Source organism: Capra hircus, chromosome 18 (genome assembly GCF_001704415.2).
Source record: "Capra hircus breed San Clemente chromosome 18, ASM170441v1, whole genome shotgun sequence".
NCBI classification, from domain to species: Eukaryota; Metazoa; Chordata; class Mammalia; order Artiodactyla; family Bovidae; genus Capra; species Capra hircus.
Window position 1 is genome coordinate 40,215,863 of NC_030825.1, and position 19,219 is coordinate 40,235,081.

The following is a 19,219-nucleotide window of genomic DNA, read 5'->3' on the forward strand; positions in this document are numbered from 1 at the left end:
ATTTATATTTCTAGTCTATAGAAAATTAAGAGAAATATTAATATGAAAGTGAAAGCCACTCGGTCATATCTGACTCTTGTGACCCCATGGACTGTATATAGCCCACCAGGTTTCTCTGTCCATGGAATTCTCCAGGCCAGAATATTGGAGTGAGTTGCCATTCCCTTCTCCAGGGGATCTTTCCAACCCATGTCTCAAACCCAGGTCTCCCATATTGCAGGCAGATTCTTTACCATCTTGAGCCACCAGGGAAGCCCAAGAATACTGGAGTGGGTAGCCTATCCTTTCTCCAGGGAATCTTCCCAACCAAGGGATCAAAAATAGAAAACTGAGAGAAATAATAATAGCCGAACGTAAAGTAAGAGAAAGAAATCAAAGAGCTTGCATTTCTGGGTGAGGGGAGAGGAGAAATGAAGGAAGAAACCCACTAGTTGGCAGCAATTCTTGGAAGGTTTTTATAGTTTTATTACCTGGCTGCGCTGGGTCTCCGTTGCTGGGCACGGGCCTTCTCCAGCTGCAGCAAGCAGAGGCTGCGCTTCGCTCCAGAGCCTGTGCCCTGGAGCGATGGCTCAGTTGCCCCGTGGTGTGTGGAATCTTCCCAGAGCAGAGAATGAGACTGTGCCCCTGCACTGGCAGGGCAGGCTCTTAACCACTGAGCCACCAGGGAAGTCCAGCAGCTCTTAATATCTCGCCTTCCTCCCCAGCTAAACGAAAGCCAAGAAAATGCTCTGCTGATAGCAGCCATCTGTCATATAGGATGCCCCTGCTACGACCCAGGAAGGGCAAATACTGGAAATGCAGTGTGAGGCAGGAGTGATGGGCTCATCTGGCGGTGACCCAAAGGGTCAGATACACAAACCATCGCCTCCGCACACTACTGAGGCTGCCTAACACAAGAAAAGACTTGTGATTCCAGTGTAGGGATCACCTTTTACATGAAAATCCATAAGCAACATCTTATGCTATTTTCCATCAATACATAATACTATCATAAAGTTAGAAACTTCTACCATTTTAAGCAATAGGGCAGCCAACCCAACCATGGGGGACAGAGGGTAGGCGGCTGCTCGCCTTCCTCCCATGCCTGGCCATCAGGGCCAGCCTTGCTCACCAGCCTTAGGGGCAGCCAGGCAACCTGAGAGCCTGACCCACCTGGTGCTAGTACCCCAAGCCGTCCGCCTTCCCTGTCAGCTGAGTCCCGCCCCACCAGCCCCTGCAGGCACTGCCTGAAGAACAGACACAAGGGCAAGCTCAGACCCTAGGAGGCGCCGTCTCAGGAAAGTCACGCCGGGGCTTGCCTGTTCTCCAGTGAGGGTGTGACTCAGGGCCATGACAGGGAGAGAACCATCAGAAATACAATAACATATTACAAACAATAAATTTATTTCCAAATCCTGAATTATAACCAAATTATAATTCCTTCTAGGTCTTACTGTGCTGTTTTACACAAGAACTTTTTAAAAAAACATAGTCACAGCCATGTCATTGATACACCAAGTGTCCTGGGACAATGTATTTGTATTCGGTGGGTCCGGCCACCTCTTGTGGTCCTGGCAGCCGCTCTGCGGCCCCGCGCACACACCAACGAACTCCAGTCTCCTCCGTGGCAGAGCCTGGCCTCAGCAGGGGCCCCCAGGGCCATGATGTACACAGATGAAAGCTGTGTGCAGGTATTTTATCAAAGTGGCCTAAGTTGAGAGGGTTTGTTGATAGGCCGGGGCTCGGGACTCAACACCTGGCTCCCCTCCCCTGCAGGGACAGCCTTGGCTCAGAGCCCAAAGCGGGCTGGTGTGCGGCGGGGGGTCATGGGTTCCCCCTGCTCCTTCCGACCAGGAGTGTAGATCTTCGTAGACCTGGAGACACAGAAGAGGAATTAGGAATCGCACTGCGGCTCACTTTGACCAGGACACACAGCAGAATGAGGAGTCTGAAACCCGGCTGTTTCTAACTATGTGTGAGCAGGCTCTGGGGCTACAGGGTCTTCTCCCCTAACATACTTCCACTCCCCCTGCCTTCCCTATCTGTGATTGGGAGCAGAATGAGGTGGGCCTTTTTTCTTATATCCACTGAGGCACGCTGTGAGATGGCTTTACTAATAAATCCTTTCATACCCCCTAGGTGAGCTATGGGCTTCCCTGGTGGCTCAGCAGTAAAGAATCTGCCTGCAATTCAGGAGACTCAGGTTTGATCCCTAGGTGGGGAAGATCCCCTGGAGAAGGAAATGGCAACCCAGTCCAGTATTTGTGTCTGGAGAATCCCATGGACAGAGGGGCCTGGCGGGCTACAGTCCATGGGGTCGCAAAGAGTCAGACACGACTGAGCAACTCAGCAACAACAGGTGAGCCTTGGAGGAGGTCTCCCTTCTGCCTCAGCAGGCCGCCACTCTAGCTGAGGCGGGGCTTTGTCCCCACATCCTGGAGGTTATCTCTAGACCCTTGGAATTTCCCTTGGCCTTGGGCACCACAGTGGGGATCCCCAAATTTGTAACAAGTTGGTGAGAAATGAGGGTGACCCTGGGTAACCCCACCTTGCAGGTGGTGACTGAGGCTCTGAGGGCGGTCTTGCCAGGACTGTGCCCTTCACCCGTGGTGTCTGACCCAACTCCAGACACCAGGGCAGACAGAGAGGCCCACGAATCTCCCCACCTCACCTCTCCACCATGATGCCCAAGCCCTTGCTCGCTGGTGAGGCTGTGAGACCCACTCTGCGCTCCAGCCCACCTCAGGCCCCACCACAACTTAACAATGCCAGGAGTTGCAGCCAGATCACCACCCCTTGAAAGTGTATCCGGAATTCCTCCATGTGACCACAGTCAACCTGTCACCAAGTGACCTCTGCATGTTTAACTTCTCTTAAATCACGGCCTCACTCAGGGCCTGGCAGGTCCAGCCAGCGGGCTCCCTCCCAGCCCAGGTCCTGAGGCCGCGCTCACCTGACGCTGCCCAATGGGCTGCGCTTTTCCTGCTCCTGCCGCCGGGCCCGCAGCTGCTCCTCAGCCAGTGCCATCTCCTCCTCCATGGCGGACGCTTCCTCTTTGGCCCGTCGGCGGTTCTCCTAGAGCAGGGAGAGGTACTGGGGTCACTGGGGACCAGCAGTGGGAGGCCTGGCCTGTACCCACCCCTCTGCTGCCAGCCAGGCGCGGTGTAGACTGCACCAGCTCCCAGAGACAGGGCCACACACCACCAGGGCCGAGGCTGCTCTTCTCACTGAGCCAAGACACAGCTTGGAGGACTGAGTCCTAACCCTATCACGCCTCAGCCCTCTTTCAGCCTGGTAAGTGCTTACACGCTCCTAGCAAGTTCACAGCCATGCCAGGACATACGGGAAAGAGGGAGGGCGCAATATCTGAGTGGAGAGGACGGACACGGAAAGCAAAGGTCTACGATCTTATGCAACCCTAAATAATGGATCCAGGTGGCGGCCACCAGTGGACACTGAGACTGTCAGGAGGGATCAAGTGGAACCACTGAGCAGCCTTACTGTCATCAAAAGGGGGGGCCAGAGACCATATGTGCCTCCTGACAGAACCTAAAAGGAGGCTCACAGCAACACAGGCATTATGCATTCCTACTCCAAAGAGCTGAACCTGAATCTAACCAAGACTAATGACTAGTTTACAGAAAACACATGGGACAGAGGCACAAGGTAAACATTCTGAGGAACCAATTAGCCTAAAACTATGTGGAACATTCTACAAGATGACCAACCTGTTTTCCCAGTAAATCAATGCCATAAAAATGAGAGGGGACAGAGCTTGTTCTCGAATAAAAGACTTAATATATATAATGACAAATTCCAATGTCTGGATCCTAATTCAAGCAAAGCAATTATAAAAAATTATCTTTGAAATAAAAAGGGAAATATGACTAAGAACTGGAGACTTTGGTGACATTAAGGATTACTTTTGTTGAGTGTTATTGGTGCAGAGATTATGTTTTAATTTTTGAAAGTCTTGTTAGAGACACTTTCAAGTATTTGAGTGAAAAACCACAATGTCTGAAATATGCTTTAAAATATTCCAGGAAAAAGATCACTGTGTATGGAGCAGGGTGGGAATAAGAGAAACGAGGTTGAGAAGAATGTTGACAATTACAGAGGCTAGGTGAGGAATCTGTGACTCCTTATACTGTTTTGGTCCACTTTCACAGATATTTGGACTTTTCAACAACAAGGGTTTTGTTTTTGTTTTTTTTTTGGTTGTTTTGTTTTTCAAGACTCAGCAGACCAAGCAAATGGAGTGGGTGGGAGAAGTGAGACAGACCAGCCTGCCTGGATCACAGCTCTTATGTCTGACAGAGAAGTAACGGGAAGCCAGATGATGACGTGTCTTTAATACCAAGCTGAGGGGGAAAAACGGATCCCAGAGGCAAACAGACCCACCACAGGAAAGCACAGGACCCTTACCTGCCGAGACTTCCCAGCCTGTTTCACGCTGTAGAACATGGGGCCCAGCTCTGCCAGCCACTCTCCGTCCACGGCAGTCACACACTGCATGTACTCCTGCAGCAGAAGGGCCACCAGGCGAGGGTCACGGACAGACCACTGCTTTGAGCTGTTCCTCCCAGAGCAGCTCCATAACTAGGATCCTCACAGGCAGGGCCCTACCCCCAGCCTTGCCAGGCTGAGAAAAGCAAGGAAAATCCACAGACACTGGCATTCTAATCCCTTCTCCCATCCAACATCCTCAATGCTTGTGAGAAAGCCCTCCAGTGTCCCACAGAACAAGCCCAGCCCCTCAGAAAATCCTTCTAACAACACCCAAAGGGGCTGCGTGTCCCAGGCAGCAAGCAGGAAACAATCCAGCTGGCATAACAGAGGCCACCGGGACCTGCAGGTCAGTTAACTTCCCCAAACCTCCCACTGGAAACCAACCTCAATTCCCCTCAAAGCAGCACCTGTGGCCCCAAGTTCCCCAAGCTCAAAGCTCATCCCAGAAGGCAGCAAACGGTTACACAGGCCTGGTCCAGCCAAGCGGGCTGACATCATGGCAGCTACCTTGGAAAATACTCACCTTGGTGGTCATGACCAACTCATGATACACAATGTAGTCTGGGGTGTAGCCCATTCCGAAGAGGGAGCTGGTAGGGTGCAGGTGGCAGGGCATGCCTGTCCGGATGTTCACATACTCCCCGATTCCCTAGGGAGGAGACCCAACAGGTGGCTGCCTCAGCAAAACACTGCACGTCTGGGCAGCTCCCCCACCCCTCCAATGCTGCCTTGACACCAGCTTCCCAGGGAAGCCCAGATCTGCAGGACTGTACAGTGAGAAAGGAGAACTCTGCGCTCGGACAAAGTGTCAGGCCAGGAAGGGGCCACAGCTCCATCGGGCTCACCTTGAGCTTGGCTGCCTGGTGGAAATAGGCAGCACAGATGCACTTCCTGACGATGTCCCAGTCAGTGCCACAAGAGGCCAGGCTCATCCGCTGCTGCACCATGATGTCCTTGAGCTGAGCCCGCACTTCCCGGACCTGGAGTGGGACGCAGGTGGTCAGTGATGGAGCACCCCATCCTTCCCCCGCAACCCACCCCACCTCCCAACATCCTGCTTATCCGGGCCACAGACTCACCTTCCGCATGGCCTTGGCGTGGATGAAATGATCGTTACACCAGATGGTGGAGTAATTGTTGTTCTTCCACTGCAGGTAGACGTTCAGGTAGCTCAGGTGGTCACTCTCAGGGACTGCAAACTTTTCCCGGATTTGATCGCTCTCCTCCTCTCGGCCCTGGGAAGGGAAAGGGGAGTCCAGGCCGCTGAAAGAGCTGTCTCAGGCTGTCACCTACCTGCCCCCCAACTTAAAACACATCGATGTGGTGCCAGACAATATAGCAAAAACAAAATTCATTTATAGCAAAATATTTATTCTAAGATGCAAAGGCTCAGGCACAACCATCCTGGAAAAAAAGGATGCAAAAAAAGGAATGCAAAATACTCCCTGAGAGCCATGGATCCAGCCGACCCCTTCCCCCACCCCAACCTGCTTACCGTAACACAGTAAAATCACTCCTCGGAGACTGCGGTTCCACCCCCTCCATTTCATCTTCACAACAGGGGACCCTCTCCTCTCTCTCAACCTCCCTCTAACCCATACACTCCCAAGACCCCTGGCAGGACAGGAGCCGGGCAGCGCCTCCCACCTTGGGCCTGTAGAAGATGGCTGGGACCGAGAGCATGGAGACGATGAGCAGGATCTCGGAGCTGCAGCCCATGTCACAGGACACGATGAGCATCTTGGACAGGGCTGGGTCCAGCGGGAACTCCACCATCAGCCGCCCCGTCGAGGTCAGACCACCTGAGAGAGAGGAGCGGACCCAGACAGTCAGCAGACACGCTGCTGTAAGATGGAGGACCCAGGCCCCAGAGCCCACAGAGCCCTGCCCAGCACCTGTGTTGTCCAGGGCCCCAAGGATCCAGAGCTGGTACATGGAGTTGAGCATGTTGTCCTCCGGGGGTGGGTCCATGAAGTGGAACTGCAGCAGGTCCTGCACCCCCAGGGACTTGAGCAGCAGCACCACGTTGGCCAGGTTGGTCCGCTGGATCTCGGGCACCGTGGTGGTCAGGAGCTCGTTCTTGTAGGCACTCTGGGTGTAGAGTCTGCCAGAGAGAAGACCCATCAGCCACCATGGACGCAGGAACATGGCAAAATCAGCACTCAAACCACCACCTCCACTTCCACAGTGCTGCCACACCTGCCACCATAGGCTGCCCAGCTGAGTCCCTAGAACGTGCCCAGCTGCCTAGGTGAGCCCACCAGCACCGTGGGCTCGTGCAGCCGAAGCAGCCAGTGCTGACAAGAGCCACAGGTACGGAGGAGAAGATCTCATTTCTTCCAACTCCCCTTGTCTCTTACGATCACAAATCTCCACCTATTTAAAAGTCAGTCGTGCAAATTCACTCTTCTGCTGGAGTCTCTTATATAATTGTTTCATTTTTGGAACCATTGAGCCTGGGACTAGAATTATGGTTGGGTTATAATTTCTTTATATTCTTCTGCATTTTCTGAATTTCTATTATTTTTAAGTCAGAACAAAAAAAGAGAGAATAATTACAGAAGTAAAAAAAAGAACCAGTGATATAATTGGTTCACATTTATCCTCTAAGGAGGGGCACACTGAAACACTGGTCATCCACTGCAGGGACCTTCAGCATAGGTCCTCCTCAAACACAAGGCCACTCGGACCTCAAGACTGCCTGGGAAGGTGACTTCTTCCACTCAGCGGCATGTGACGAGAGAATCAACAAGTGGCAGCCCCACCACTGGTCCCCAGCCTCAGGGATCACCCCTCTGCAGGAACAAAGGCCAATCCTGCCCGCCCCTGCCTGGGCTCCCACCCTGGAAAGCAGGCAAGCGCAGCGCTCCTACCTGAAACACTGACCTGGGCCCGTCCTGCCAGCTCGTCCCGACCGCTGGTTGGCATTGGCCTGGCTGATGGGGTAGATCTGCAGAGCATCCATGCCAATCCGGGGGTTGAAGACCTAGGAGAGGGCAGAAAAGACCTGATTAAGGACACAGTGAGAGGATAAACGGGAGGCAGCCTTGAGACAGAGGAAACCCTTGGCTGCTACGTGCTACAGAGTGAAATGTCTCAGTGATGCAGGCAGCCATCTTCTGGAGTCAGGAACCTCAAGGAATTTCCCCTCATCACCAGCTCCACAACCTTTATCAAGGTAAGCTGTCCACCCTGCATTATCACAAGGATTGGATGAACCAGGAACATGGCAAAATCAGCACTCAAACCACCACCTCCACTTCCACAAGCAACCATTGTTCAAGGTCTGAGGACCCAGGTCCTGCCTTCCCACCTCCTAGGCCAGGTGAGCGTGCATGAAGGTCCAGGGCCCCAGTGCCTGTGTCTCCTCTTACCTTTAACTTACAATAACCGGAATCGATAACAAACATGATGCCATCGACGGTCAGGGAGGTCTCAGCAATGTTAGTGGCGACAATACACTTCCGGACGCCATCCGGAGCCTGGAGTCAGACAGGACATGCAGGGAGGGAAGGCTATAGGCTGGCAGGTAGGAGAGACCCCACAAGGAGAAGAGCACACCCCACCCGTGCCAGGAAAGTAACACCTTCTCCCACTTTCCCTCCTGGGGGTAGTCTGGGAGGTTCCCAAGTTGGAGACCCAAACCAGACACTCTTGCAGTCTCACCTTCTGGAATATCTTGGCCTGGAGGTCAGAGGGCAGCTGGGAGTAGATGGGCAGCACGGCCAAGGCGGGCGCATTCTCCAGTTCCTCCAGATGCTCCACGATCTGATCTGAGGTCACCTGAGGGCAGAGAGGATTCGTCAGATGCCAGGGCCCCTGATCCTCACCAAGGACCCACCCGCTCACCAAGGTCGCGACCGAGGCACGCACCTCAATGTCCTCTTGGCCAGGCATGAAGATGAGGATGTCCCCGGGGGCCCCCGACAGATGTACCTGGAGGGACTGCTTCACCGCGGCCTCCACATAGTCTTCCTGCGGGGTCTGCAAGCCAGCCAGGGGCACCGTCAAAGGACATATGGACCAGGCCCCCTCTGGGAACCAGTGGCCCAGTCCTTGGTCTGGGGCCAGAGCTGGGCAGACTCTTGGGGTCGTGCACATGCAGATGGGCCTTATGGCCCTCCCTGGGTCCCAAGCCTCCACCCCAAAGAAACAATCAAACCAAATGTCCCCAGAGTACAGTCTTTCGCTTCCAAGCCCAAAAGCCGTGAGCTCCCACGATGCCCACAAAACCTTTCCCTACTCAGTACCCCATCCCACGCCCCCTACCCGCCTCTTCATCTGAGGTCAGGATCAGTTAAGGAAAAAAGGGCCTTGGTACCTTGCTGAAGAGAATGTCCACAGGGAAGGTACGTCCAGGGATGTGGAAGATGGGGACGTTCCCAAAAAAGGAGGCAAATTTCTCTGCGTCCATGGTGGCTGATGTGACAATGAGCTTCAGGTCTGAGCGCCGAGCCACCACCTAAGAGAAGAAGTCATTCAGAGGCTTCCCCACGGGTTCAGAACCCTTGGCTTCTGTCCTCCAGTCTCACCAGCATCACTACCAAGTGAAACAGAAGCCCAAGCTGACGGGGGCTCGTTAGATTTGTAACAGTCCTAAAGGCTGAATCACGGACCCACAGCCAGGAGAACCACAAGTCACTCAGCTGAGCTAGAACGGAGTGAACCACCGCTGGGCAGCCAGAGGCCTCGGGGCAACTCTGGCCTGTCAGAGGCCCCCCAAGCTTCCCCGGGCTAGACCCCAGACGTCTCGTCACTGACTCCCAGCCCCACAGGCACAGAGGCCTGGACCCGCACCTCCCGGAGCAGCCCGAAGAGCACGTCAGTGTTGAGGGAGCGCTCGTGGGCCTCGTCCATGATGATGGCGCTGTAGTGATCCAGGTCCGCTTCCCGCAGGGACTCTCTCAGCAGGATGCCATCAGTCATGTACTTGATCAAGGTGCTTTCTGAAGTGCAGTCTTCGAAGCGGATGGCATAACCCACCTGGAGGCCAGAGAAATGCTCAGGGGCTCTGGGCACCCACGCACTGCTGCACACTCCAAGCTGGGTCTAGGCCTCAGCAGATCAGGTCAAGTGACAGAGGCCACAGGTATGAAGAACACAGCTCAGCCCTCGGGCCCACTCACCTCCTCACCGAGGTTTCCCCCCATCTCTTCACTGACTCTCTTGGCCACCGACATGGCGGCCACACGGCGGGGCTGGGTGCATCCGATCATCCCATAGTCCGTGTAGCCGTCTTCATGCAAGTACTGGGTCAGCTGCGTGGTCTTTCCACTCCCTGTCTCCCCGACCACGATCACGATGCTGTTGTCTCTGCAAGGGGGAGAAGAGACTGGTGAATCAGCACGAGTGGAAGGCCACCTCTAGCCGCACCTGCAGCGATTTCCCTGGGAAAAGTCTCATACTGAAATCCCCTGAAAAGTCTAAAAGACAGTAACGTTGAAACACATGCCACACTGTTTCATGAGGCCATGTTGCTTGTTTCAAGCAGAGTAGCCTGGGGCACTCAGGAGAGGGGGAAAAAAAAGCCTTTCCCTTCTCCACCAAATGTCATACCCCAAAGAAAAAAAGCCACAGAGCACGCACAGGACAGCTGACCCACTACTGGGGTCCCATCCCAGGGCTGGGGAGTCACCTGATGATCGTGAGGAGTTCCTGCTGCACGGCAAAGATGGGCAGGTACTGCCTCTGCTCCAGAATCGACTTCTTCTTGGCAAACTCGCTGCTGGCCTCGCTCTTCTTTTTCATGTGGTCGGCAAACTTCTGCTCTGTCCTGAAAACACACCACACGCGGCCTAAGTGCCCTGCCTGGTCTCCCGCATCTTCCCTGCTGACTGGGCTACTGCCCTGCTTCCTATGCGCCGAAGCAAGAACTGCTCCTAACACACAGCGGATCTTTGCGATGCGAGGGCTGCCAGCTGCTGCTCATCTCCTCTGGCCTAAGGGACCACACTGCTGTCTAAGCATCCATCATCCAAAACCTGCTCAACACCCTTGGGACAGACACCCACGGACAGCTCAGAAGAGCTGCAGATCAGCAAGTATGCAAATCCTCTCACCTGGACGTGCACAGGCCAATACCTCACACAGAACAACCTTGGGCAATCTCAGCACCACACTTAAAGGGCTGGAAGGAGGAGTTGTGGTAACAGTCATGACCAAGGTCAGACTCCCTCCCACCTCTCGGCAGGACAGCAGAGTCTGTAAGGCTTTAGCTTCAAAGAACTGTGAGAACATCCCTACTTGATGTTTACAGACATCTTCCACTAAAAGCACTGAAGTGTCCTATAAATGTACACCCCCAGGCCGCACAGCAAAGACGTCCCAGTCCCACCTTACCTGTGTCAATCTACAGTCTCCACCCTCCCCTTCCCCAGGAGACTTTTCCTCCATCAGATCAAGGCTATGCCCTGTGAGTTTCCTGTTTCTAATGCCCCAGTCACACCTGGTCAGCTAAAACTCTATACTGACAGGATTAAAGTAACTAGAGACTAACAAGGCTGATCAACAGCACCAGCTTCTCATTTCCCACAGTGGTACAGAGAATTATTAACTGAGACAACAGTCTGGAAGGACTTCAGAGTGTTCAGATGAGCTTCAGAAGGGACATCTGAGTTCAACCACCTACATGATGAGGCAAGCGCAACAAGTGGTCATCCAACATTGGCTTAAACACCTCTATGAACGGGGAAGCTCTAGCTGAGAGGACAACCCTTTCTATTTTTAAACCTCTGTTAAAAAGTTTCTTCTTTCAGTTCAATTCAGTCGCTCAGCCGTGTCCAACTCTTTGTGACCCCATGAACCACAGCATGCCAGGCCTCCCTGTTCATCACCAGAGTCCACCCAAACCCATGTCCATTGTGTTGGTGATGCCATCCAACCAATCTCATCCTCTGTTGTCCCCTTCTCCTCCTGCCCTCAATCTTTCCCAGCATCAGGGTCTTTTCAAACTCAATACCTGAACTAAAATCTAAGAGGGCAAAGCACATGTTCCCACCCCAAACATCAAAAAGGCTCTCTAGCAAAGCAGCTAAGAGCACAGGCTCCTTAGCTAGACTGTCTGGGTGGGACCCTCACTCCACCATTTACCAGCTGGGTAACCTCAAACAAGTTACTTAACCTCCCTGGGCTGTATCGTCCTCATATGAAAAATGGGAAAGATTACACCTGTCCCACAGGACTGCCATGAGAATCCAACGACCAAGTATCTGTGAGGCGTGTGGTGCTGCTCGGCACAGAGGAAGTGCCTACAGTGGCAGCGGAGGCAGTTGGAATATTATCTTGAGAAAGGTGAAGACAGACCAGGAGGAAGGAACCACAGACTCCCAAGTGACGTCATACTCGTATTAGTGAGTGACAAGTCATGTCGGTCCCCTTGAAGCCCATCTTCAGGGTTGCTGGCTGCCACGAGACTCCTACCTGTAGTCCACTTTCCCATCCTCGGTCAGAGATTTATCCGGCTCTTCTTCTTTTTTGACGCCCATTATATCTCCCAGTTTGGTTCCAGCCAATTCCCAGTGTTTGTGTTGAGCCTGAAAAAGACATGGAAAGTCAGTCTGCTCCATCCCGTGATGGAAAATCAATTCCGTCTGACAACGGGCTTCCTCCAGCAGCAGTAAGTTCCCACAGCCAGCGGCGGCACCGAGCCAGGCCCACCTCCCACCTTCCCTCCACAGTTCCCGAGCCCGCAGCCCCACACCATCCTAACTCAGCCCTGCAGGAGGAACACAGTGCCCTCCCCCAGGGGCTGACGCTCGCCCTGTGAGTGTCCTCTAACTGCCGAAGGAGCCCTACCTGCGAGACACATGATCCTTAAAAAGAAGACCAAAAAAAACCAGAGACCCTCGGGCCCCAGATGAGCAGAAACCAACCTTTTTGCGTTCCTTCTGCTCCCTGTGTTTCCGCACTGTTTGACTGCCTTTCCGAGCAATAATGGCTAAGTCTGAAGTGGCGTCCTTGACTGGAATCACAGGCTCCGGCTGCAGGAGGTTGAGGAAAAAGCAGAAATTCCATGCTGATCGTTCAAACTCCACACGAAAGTCCACTTCGTAACGGTCAACGAAGGGCTGCCACCCCTCCACCTCCTCCCCCCTCCCCCCCACCGTCTTCCCCCACTTCGGGGCTCCCCTCTCTGACTGCAGAGGACCCCACCTGCTTGGTGAAGACGATGCGCCCGTCTAGAAAGGGAGGCACCAGGTTGTGCACCATGAGGTGCACCTTGGCCGCGCTGTCCTCCTCGAAGTCCTCGTCCACCTCCAGCCGGTGCACCACCCCGCTGGTGAGCATGCGGTTGGTCTCCCAGCGCTCGTTGTCCTGAGAGGACACAACAGGAGGAGGCCATGTTCAGACTGCAGCCACGCGAGGTCGTCCTCAAAGGGCCCAGGCGAGGCCACGCAGCAGATCCCAAGAGAAGGGCCGTGGGGATGTCATCAGTCTCTGGACCCTGCAGCTCCTTGTGATAGCAGAGGCCCTGATCCCAAATCACTTGAAGCGTATTTTCCCAGAACCCACCTTTTATGTCTAAACCAGAACCTCTACATGGACGCACAGAGTGGCCATCCCCCAGCCCCACTCAGAGACACAGAGGACACAGAGCCAAGCCCACCCTCTCAGCTCCCATCAGCAGCTCCCTCCAGGAAGCACTGCCAAAGAGCAAAGCTGGGATTTGGGGTTTTTTTTTTCCTTTTTTTCCAACCTACTGAAAAGTTCCCCGCCCACCCCTCCGCTTCCAGGGGTATCGATCCTTCTGGAACTTCAGCCATGGGGAGAAGAGCTGTGCTGTCAGCCGGGCTGCGACCTGCCACTACTCCGGCAGGGTCCACTCCACCTCGTGCGGGCAGCCTCACCTCATTGATCTGTCTCCGCTGAGCCGAAATGCGCTTCTGCTTCTGTTTGTGCAGGTGCTGCTCCCGCCTCCTCACATAGTCCTCAGAGGAGTAGGCCAGGGGGTTGTGAAACTCATCATACCCCTCGTCCATCATGTACCAATCCCGGTCGGCTTGCTGTAGCGCAAGAGACAGAGCCGTGAGAAGAGGGAATAGAGTGAGTGTATGTGCAAGACAGGGACAGAAGGGGAGGAGATGCTTGGCAAGAAGTCACTGGTGCAGTCGACAACTCAGGAGAGGCCACCCTGCTGGGGGGCCAGCTGCCTACAGGAGAAAGCAGCACGGTTTGCAGCCCAGGCCACCATGACAGCACTTCTTAGGTTTACCACACAGTGGCGCCAGCATGCAGAAGTTAGGTCTGATCTGCACCTGGTGAGAAGTTTCACCGGGGAGCCTATGCCTGGAAAAGGACTCCAGGGCTTCAGGACTGAACGTAGCTCAGCCTTCCAGAGACTGTCCGGATTCACCAGCGTGTCATCGTGGCCCCTGTACTCTGACACCCCTGTCACCGGCTTACTGAAAGATGGCCACCACCTCTCATTCAGTCGCTCGGAGATGTATTTCTTACCCTCTGGTCATCCTCCCATTGCTGCCGTTCCTCTTCTGTGTCAAATGAAATTCCTTCTTCGCCATCCTCACGTCTCCCTGCAGGAGAACACATGGCAGGTCGGTGTGCAAGGCCCCAGCTTGTCCCAGTGGCCTCACTCAGACCAGCCACCCCAGGAGGAGCGTCCCATCCTCCCACTTTCATCCCGTCTTACCTCGGCCCCTGGACAGACGTGGGGTGGACCCCAGGTGTCTTCTGTCATCAGCCCACTCGTTGTATTTGTAGGATGGGGTTGGCAGAGGGGTGTCATCTGAGTACCTGCTCCTCACAGACCTGGGAAACAGTAAAGCCAGCCTCACTAAACAATCACTAAGCTGAGACGTGTTCCCAGCCACCATCCGCCCGCCCAGCCCCAGTCACGAGCACAGAACATCACCTGTCCCTGTCTCGACTAGACGGCCGATGACTCCGCTCAGAATCCCGATAGGAAGGCGTTGGGGAGGGCGATTCCCACTGTGAGCGCCTCGAGGAGCCGTAGCCACTGTCCTCTTCCTCCCAGGTAGACCGTGAAGGGGTGGCAGCATCTGGGCCACAAGAGACATGAAGCTCAGCATCTACTTTAACAGACATGGCGCTAGAGCCATTAGGGGAAAACCAGTTCACCAAATTTCTTTCTTCTACTCATAAACTTTACACCTGTTTGCAATGGATATGATGGGTTTGACAGCTTTTAAAGATATCTGAATTTGAAGAGGTCCATTTTTCATCTGTGTTTATAAGAACACTTTAAGGAATATCCAATTTGTCTCTGCAAACATATCTCCATTGAATATACGTATTTCTTTATAATCAACCCTTCTTCTGCCCCCACCTCATTCTCACTCCCCCTACTCCCCACCCCCAGCTCCCTATTCTTTCCTACCATTTGGAAAACTGGCCACTCAGCAAATGGGCAAGTCGCATTAAGGGAGCATATCAGTTTCCAAAGAAGTCCATGGCCTTCCCAACTGAATCAACCAAGTATTCCAAGTCATTTATGGTGGAATCAGGAATTCCAACCCAGTTCCACTGAGGATGGGAGTCACTCACCCTGCCCCTCATATACATGGCTCTCACAAACCACCATAAGCAAGCTCAGACTACCTTTAGGCCGGTGTCGGGGGCTCTCGGGTTCGTTTCTTCTGCTGCTGCGATCTGACCCTCCATCTCGCTCCGATCTGCTGCTGTGCCTGCTTCTGTCCCGCTCATCTGTCAGGAGTCACCAGCAGAGCTTAGAAAACAGGTGCCTGTCCTAATTTCCACCCATCTTCACCCAAGAGAAAGGACAGGCCTCCCCACTCACTCACAGGAGCAACCTCACTGCTCTAATGCGATCCAGGGGCTCCTGAATCTCACATATCCCCATTCTTTCAAAGGGCAAAGATTAGTTACTGGCTACAAAGTTTCAAACTCACAGTAACAGTTATTTTCCTGCAAGAATTCAAAAAAGAATAGTTACAAGTCTATCCTGAATAACTATTTAGTAGTTACAAGTTTACAAGCTACAGACCTCAACTATTACCAAGGAAGGCCCAGCGCTGGACCTTATGTCTAGCTGTGCTGCACAGCACTGTCCTTTCCCTCTCACCAACACTACTGTCAACTGGTTTCTCAAACACATTACCCACTATCACCTTTAGCACAAGCTTTCAAGATAAAGCGCAGAGAACCACACACTCAAGCAGAGTAGCTATGCTGCAAGTAACAGTTCTTTTCTTAGACTGCCCGCTTGTGCCCGCTTGTCCCAATACCAACAGGGTCAAATACCCAATACCACCAGGCTGACATGAAAATGGATCTCCCTGATTAACAGGCATTATAAAGACTCCCATGACAGCAAGAAGGCCGGCGTGTTACTTCGGGTGCCTAGCAGGCCCTAGGAACTCTGCTGAGCAGTTTACCTCTGTCTCTCTTGCGGTCACAGTCTCGATCCCGCGACCTCTCCTTCTTCCGATCCTTTTCGTCTTTGGACGAGGCATAGACGCCATGCTCCCGCCGCTCCCGCTCTCTCTGCCGACTGCGTTCCCAAAACTCTTCGCTCACACCACCAGGATGGGATGGAGTCTCCACCCGGGCTGATCGATAATGCCTGCAACAGAGGGCAGCTGGTGAAGGACTCAGCCAGAGAAGAAAAACCTGCCCCAAACCTGTGGCCATGCCAGACAAGCAACCTGGCCTCTTCCACTTTATCTCCCTGGTACGGCAGGCTTGCATATGGCAACAGCCGTAAGCACTTCTAACCCCCCATCACCTACTCTTCAGTTGCTTTTGACAATTGCCCCAAATCTGAAAAAAAATACCAATTCCTACCTAGCCTCAATGTTATAGAATCCTAGTAAAAAATAAGCCCTAAATATCCAGTAAGAAAACTGAGAGATAAACATGAGACATTATTTTCTGGCCTCTATTTTCATTCCCTCCCGGGCAATCCACCCAAAGGCTTTTACCTGTCTTTTCGGCCACTTCGGCCAGCCTGGTCACTGTCTTCTGCCTCAGCATCCCTCTGGTCATCCTTGCTCTCTTCCCAGTCCTTGTACGAAGAGATTCTGGACTTCTTCTTGTCCTCGCCATCATCCTTCTCCTCTCTCTCCTTCCTCTTCAGGGAAGCCAACAAGTCTAGTCCCAGCAATGAAGGGCGGGGTGCAGGGGCCTTGAAGACATGCTGCTCACTAGCTGCACTTTTGGTCTTAAAAATAAGGCCGCCAACCTGAGAGTCCACGTCAGTGCCTTCCAACCGATGGAGCGAGGCATCCTCGCTGCTGTCCTCCATGACAGGCTCCAGGATCCCCTGCAAGGAAAACAAACCACTTGCTATCAGATGTAAGAAGGGAAAGACTTGGCTCCACTACATCCCAAAATAACTGTGAATATATGAATATCAGGGGTGGGGGGCTGACCTCCCCCTCAAGACCTGAATTCCTTTAGTTACCTCTTCGCAAGACTTCCATCAACTCATTGACAGTCTTAATCTTAAAAGATCTTTCTATTTCCACCCAATACACAACAGAAATAGATAAACACATACACATACACACCCCAAGATCCAAGAGGGTATCATTCAGACAAGAACAGACCTCACTGAGGAGCACTTATTAGAGCAGGATGGCATCTATAAAGGGAGTGTAGGGAAAACACTAGATCTGAAGTCAGAAATCTCAGTTAGAACCCTCTCACCATTTTCTACCTGTATGACCATAAGCAAATAGATATTAATCTTAATCTTTCGTTAGGCATAATTTCTATACCTGAAAAATGGAAGTACTTTTTGCTCTCTTAAATCCATGAAGTTACCATGAGTATCAAACAGGAAAAGTATATATATGTGAACGCACTCACTCTGTAACCACAGTTACATAGACGTCATTGTTACATTATTTCATTTGCTGTGCTCTGGGGTACTGATTGGGTTCCTCACCATTTTTTACTCAAGTTCTTCCTGCTCTCTACTCCTTTAAACTACAGATACAGTACAGTTGTTGACATATAAGGCTACCATCCACGTGATCCATTCTTAAATGAGTTTTCTGGGCCAGTTTTGTTTTGTAGAGAAGAATTACCTCACAGCAGTCGAAATCTGTTTAACAACAATTCAAGTTCACCAAAAAAAATTGGATGAGAATCACCAGGCTAGGAAATGGTGTTTCTGAAAAGTATTTAGGTGACTGTAAGATTTCCTGGCACTCAGCTCATAACAAATTCCTCTTTACCTCCCACTACACACCATCTGCTTATAAACATAACCCATTTTGTGCTTGAATAATTTCCCTCATTCCAACAAGTCATTAAAGCAAAGAACTATCAAGAGAACCACCAGAAGCCAAAATGCTTTACGCAGCTCTAATTAACATGCACATTTCTATAGAGAAATATAGCCTAACAGACTGAACACACAATATAGCCAAACAGACTGGACACAGAAACAAGAGCTGCATTTTGGAAAATGCCAACACACAGAAGAGAAATGGAAAAGCTAACTTTTAGTGACATCTGCACTCATGGGAGGAAATCTTCGCGGGAAGGTAAGATATACATGCTCTGCTCAGAAGTCTGAACTAGAAAATATACCCCTAGAACGTCCTTTTATGCAGGAGAACTTTGTCTTGTTGACTGCATTGCCCGGTGCCTAGCAAAATAAACATTTGAGGAATAAATAATTTTAAACTGATTAAAGGAAACAGGGAGCCAGAAATCTCTAGAGACAGCAAAGAAAGGTGCCAAGCAGCACAGGAAAAAGAATCTGACAAACAGGACAACTAGTGGCTGAGAAAAACAAGAAGTTTAAGTGTTGTCTTCTGAAAAAGGATTAGTGGCAAAGAAGCCACAAGAGGTACAAGAAAAACAGTAAAGAAAGAAACTGCATACATTCATTCAACAATTACCGAGCGCCTTCAGTGAGCCAATCGCTTGTTCTGGGCATTAGAGATAAGAGACCAAAACAAAAATCCCAATCTTTTTGGAGTTGACATTTGATTAAAAGATATCGCCTGGAAGAGATACCACTGTGACAGACAAAAAGAAAACGAAAAGAGCCCTTCTGGGCTCGGTGTCCGTCTGGGAGTGGGCTAACGAGAAGGTCTAAGGACGTGGGCGGGGTGACTCCCGGCAGCATCCCTGGACCTCTGGGAGGCCGCGTTAGTGTGCACGATCTTACATGATCAAGGAGAAAGGCCGGGGCCGGCAGAACCCGCGCAGCATTCCTACAGTGAGTAAGGCAAGTTAGATGACAGGGACAAGACTTTACAAGCCCGGGCCCGAACTTGAGCGAAAGGCCGAGATTCGCCTCTTGGAGCTGCCACGATTGGCGAAGAAAAGGTCGGAAAGGAAAAAGGGACACTCACCTCACCAAGCCTGACTCTCGGAACCTGCTGTCCGGGATTCTGGGGCGCTGGCGCCGCCAACTCCTCGCTCAGACCGCTGTGAGAGCCAAAATCAACTACATGAAAGCGGCCATTATTGTCCCATAATACTTTACGCGGCTCCTTCTATCCATCCAAAGATACCATCGAGAGCAGCCCAGAAAACGCCTGTTCCCGGTGCGACACAGAACGCGACCGCGCATGCGAGACTAGACTGTCTTTCTCTGGGGCTCTGATCAGAGTCACTTCCGAGTCCCCTGGCGACCAATCATGCTTAGTGTAAGAGGCGAGGCCCCGCCTGTAAGTGGGGCATGGGAGGGAGAAGTAGAGCGACCTGTCAGGTTTAATGAGGGCGGGGGTAACCCTAGGGCTTCCGGTCAGAGCAGGGTAGGTGGGCGTGACTA

At 52.3% G+C, this 19,219-nt stretch overlaps 1 protein-coding gene across 1 annotated transcript; it reads right to left on the reverse strand.

Annotated features, from left to right (window-relative positions):
• Nucleotides 1,362-18,925, reverse strand: DHX38 (DEAH-box helicase 38). Its single transcript, XM_018062221.1, has 27 exons — nt 18,798-18,925; nt 16,407-16,747; nt 15,861-16,048; nt 15,064-15,168; nt 14,357-14,504; nt 14,135-14,253; nt 13,942-14,018; nt 13,335-13,490; nt 12,640-12,801; nt 12,360-12,467; nt 11,908-12,020; nt 10,124-10,261; nt 9,615-9,801; nt 9,286-9,471; nt 8,810-8,950; nt 8,362-8,472; nt 8,155-8,271; nt 7,863-7,970; nt 7,362-7,474; nt 6,384-6,592; nt 6,136-6,290; nt 5,568-5,723; nt 5,334-5,468; nt 5,012-5,137; nt 4,405-4,500; nt 2,933-3,054; nt 1,362-1,853 (listed from the first exon to the last, which is right to left on the reverse strand). The coding sequence occupies exons 2-27, from the start codon at nt 16,727-16,729 to the stop codon at nt 1,769-1,771; spliced, it is 3,684 nt and encodes a 1,227-aa protein (XP_017917710.1). The 5' UTR covers nt 16,730-16,747; nt 18,798-18,925; the 3' UTR covers nt 1,362-1,768.

What these genes read in the sequence shown, in the direction of transcription:
- DHX38 (XM_018062221.1), bottom strand. Translation starts at nt 16,729, where the DNA reads ATGGAGGACAGCAGCGAGGATGCCTCGCTCCATCGGTTGGAAGGCACT. An exon ending in GAACTCCTCACGATCATCAG is followed by an intron (nt 9,802 to 10,123) that starts GTGACTCCCCAG and finishes TCCCCCTTGCAG; the next exon opens with AGACAACAGCATCGTGATCG. An exon ending in ACCAGGCAGCCAAGCTCAAG is followed by an intron (nt 5,138 to 5,333) that starts GTGAGCCCGATG and finishes TCTCCTCCCTAG; the next exon opens with GGAATCGGGGAGTATGTGAA.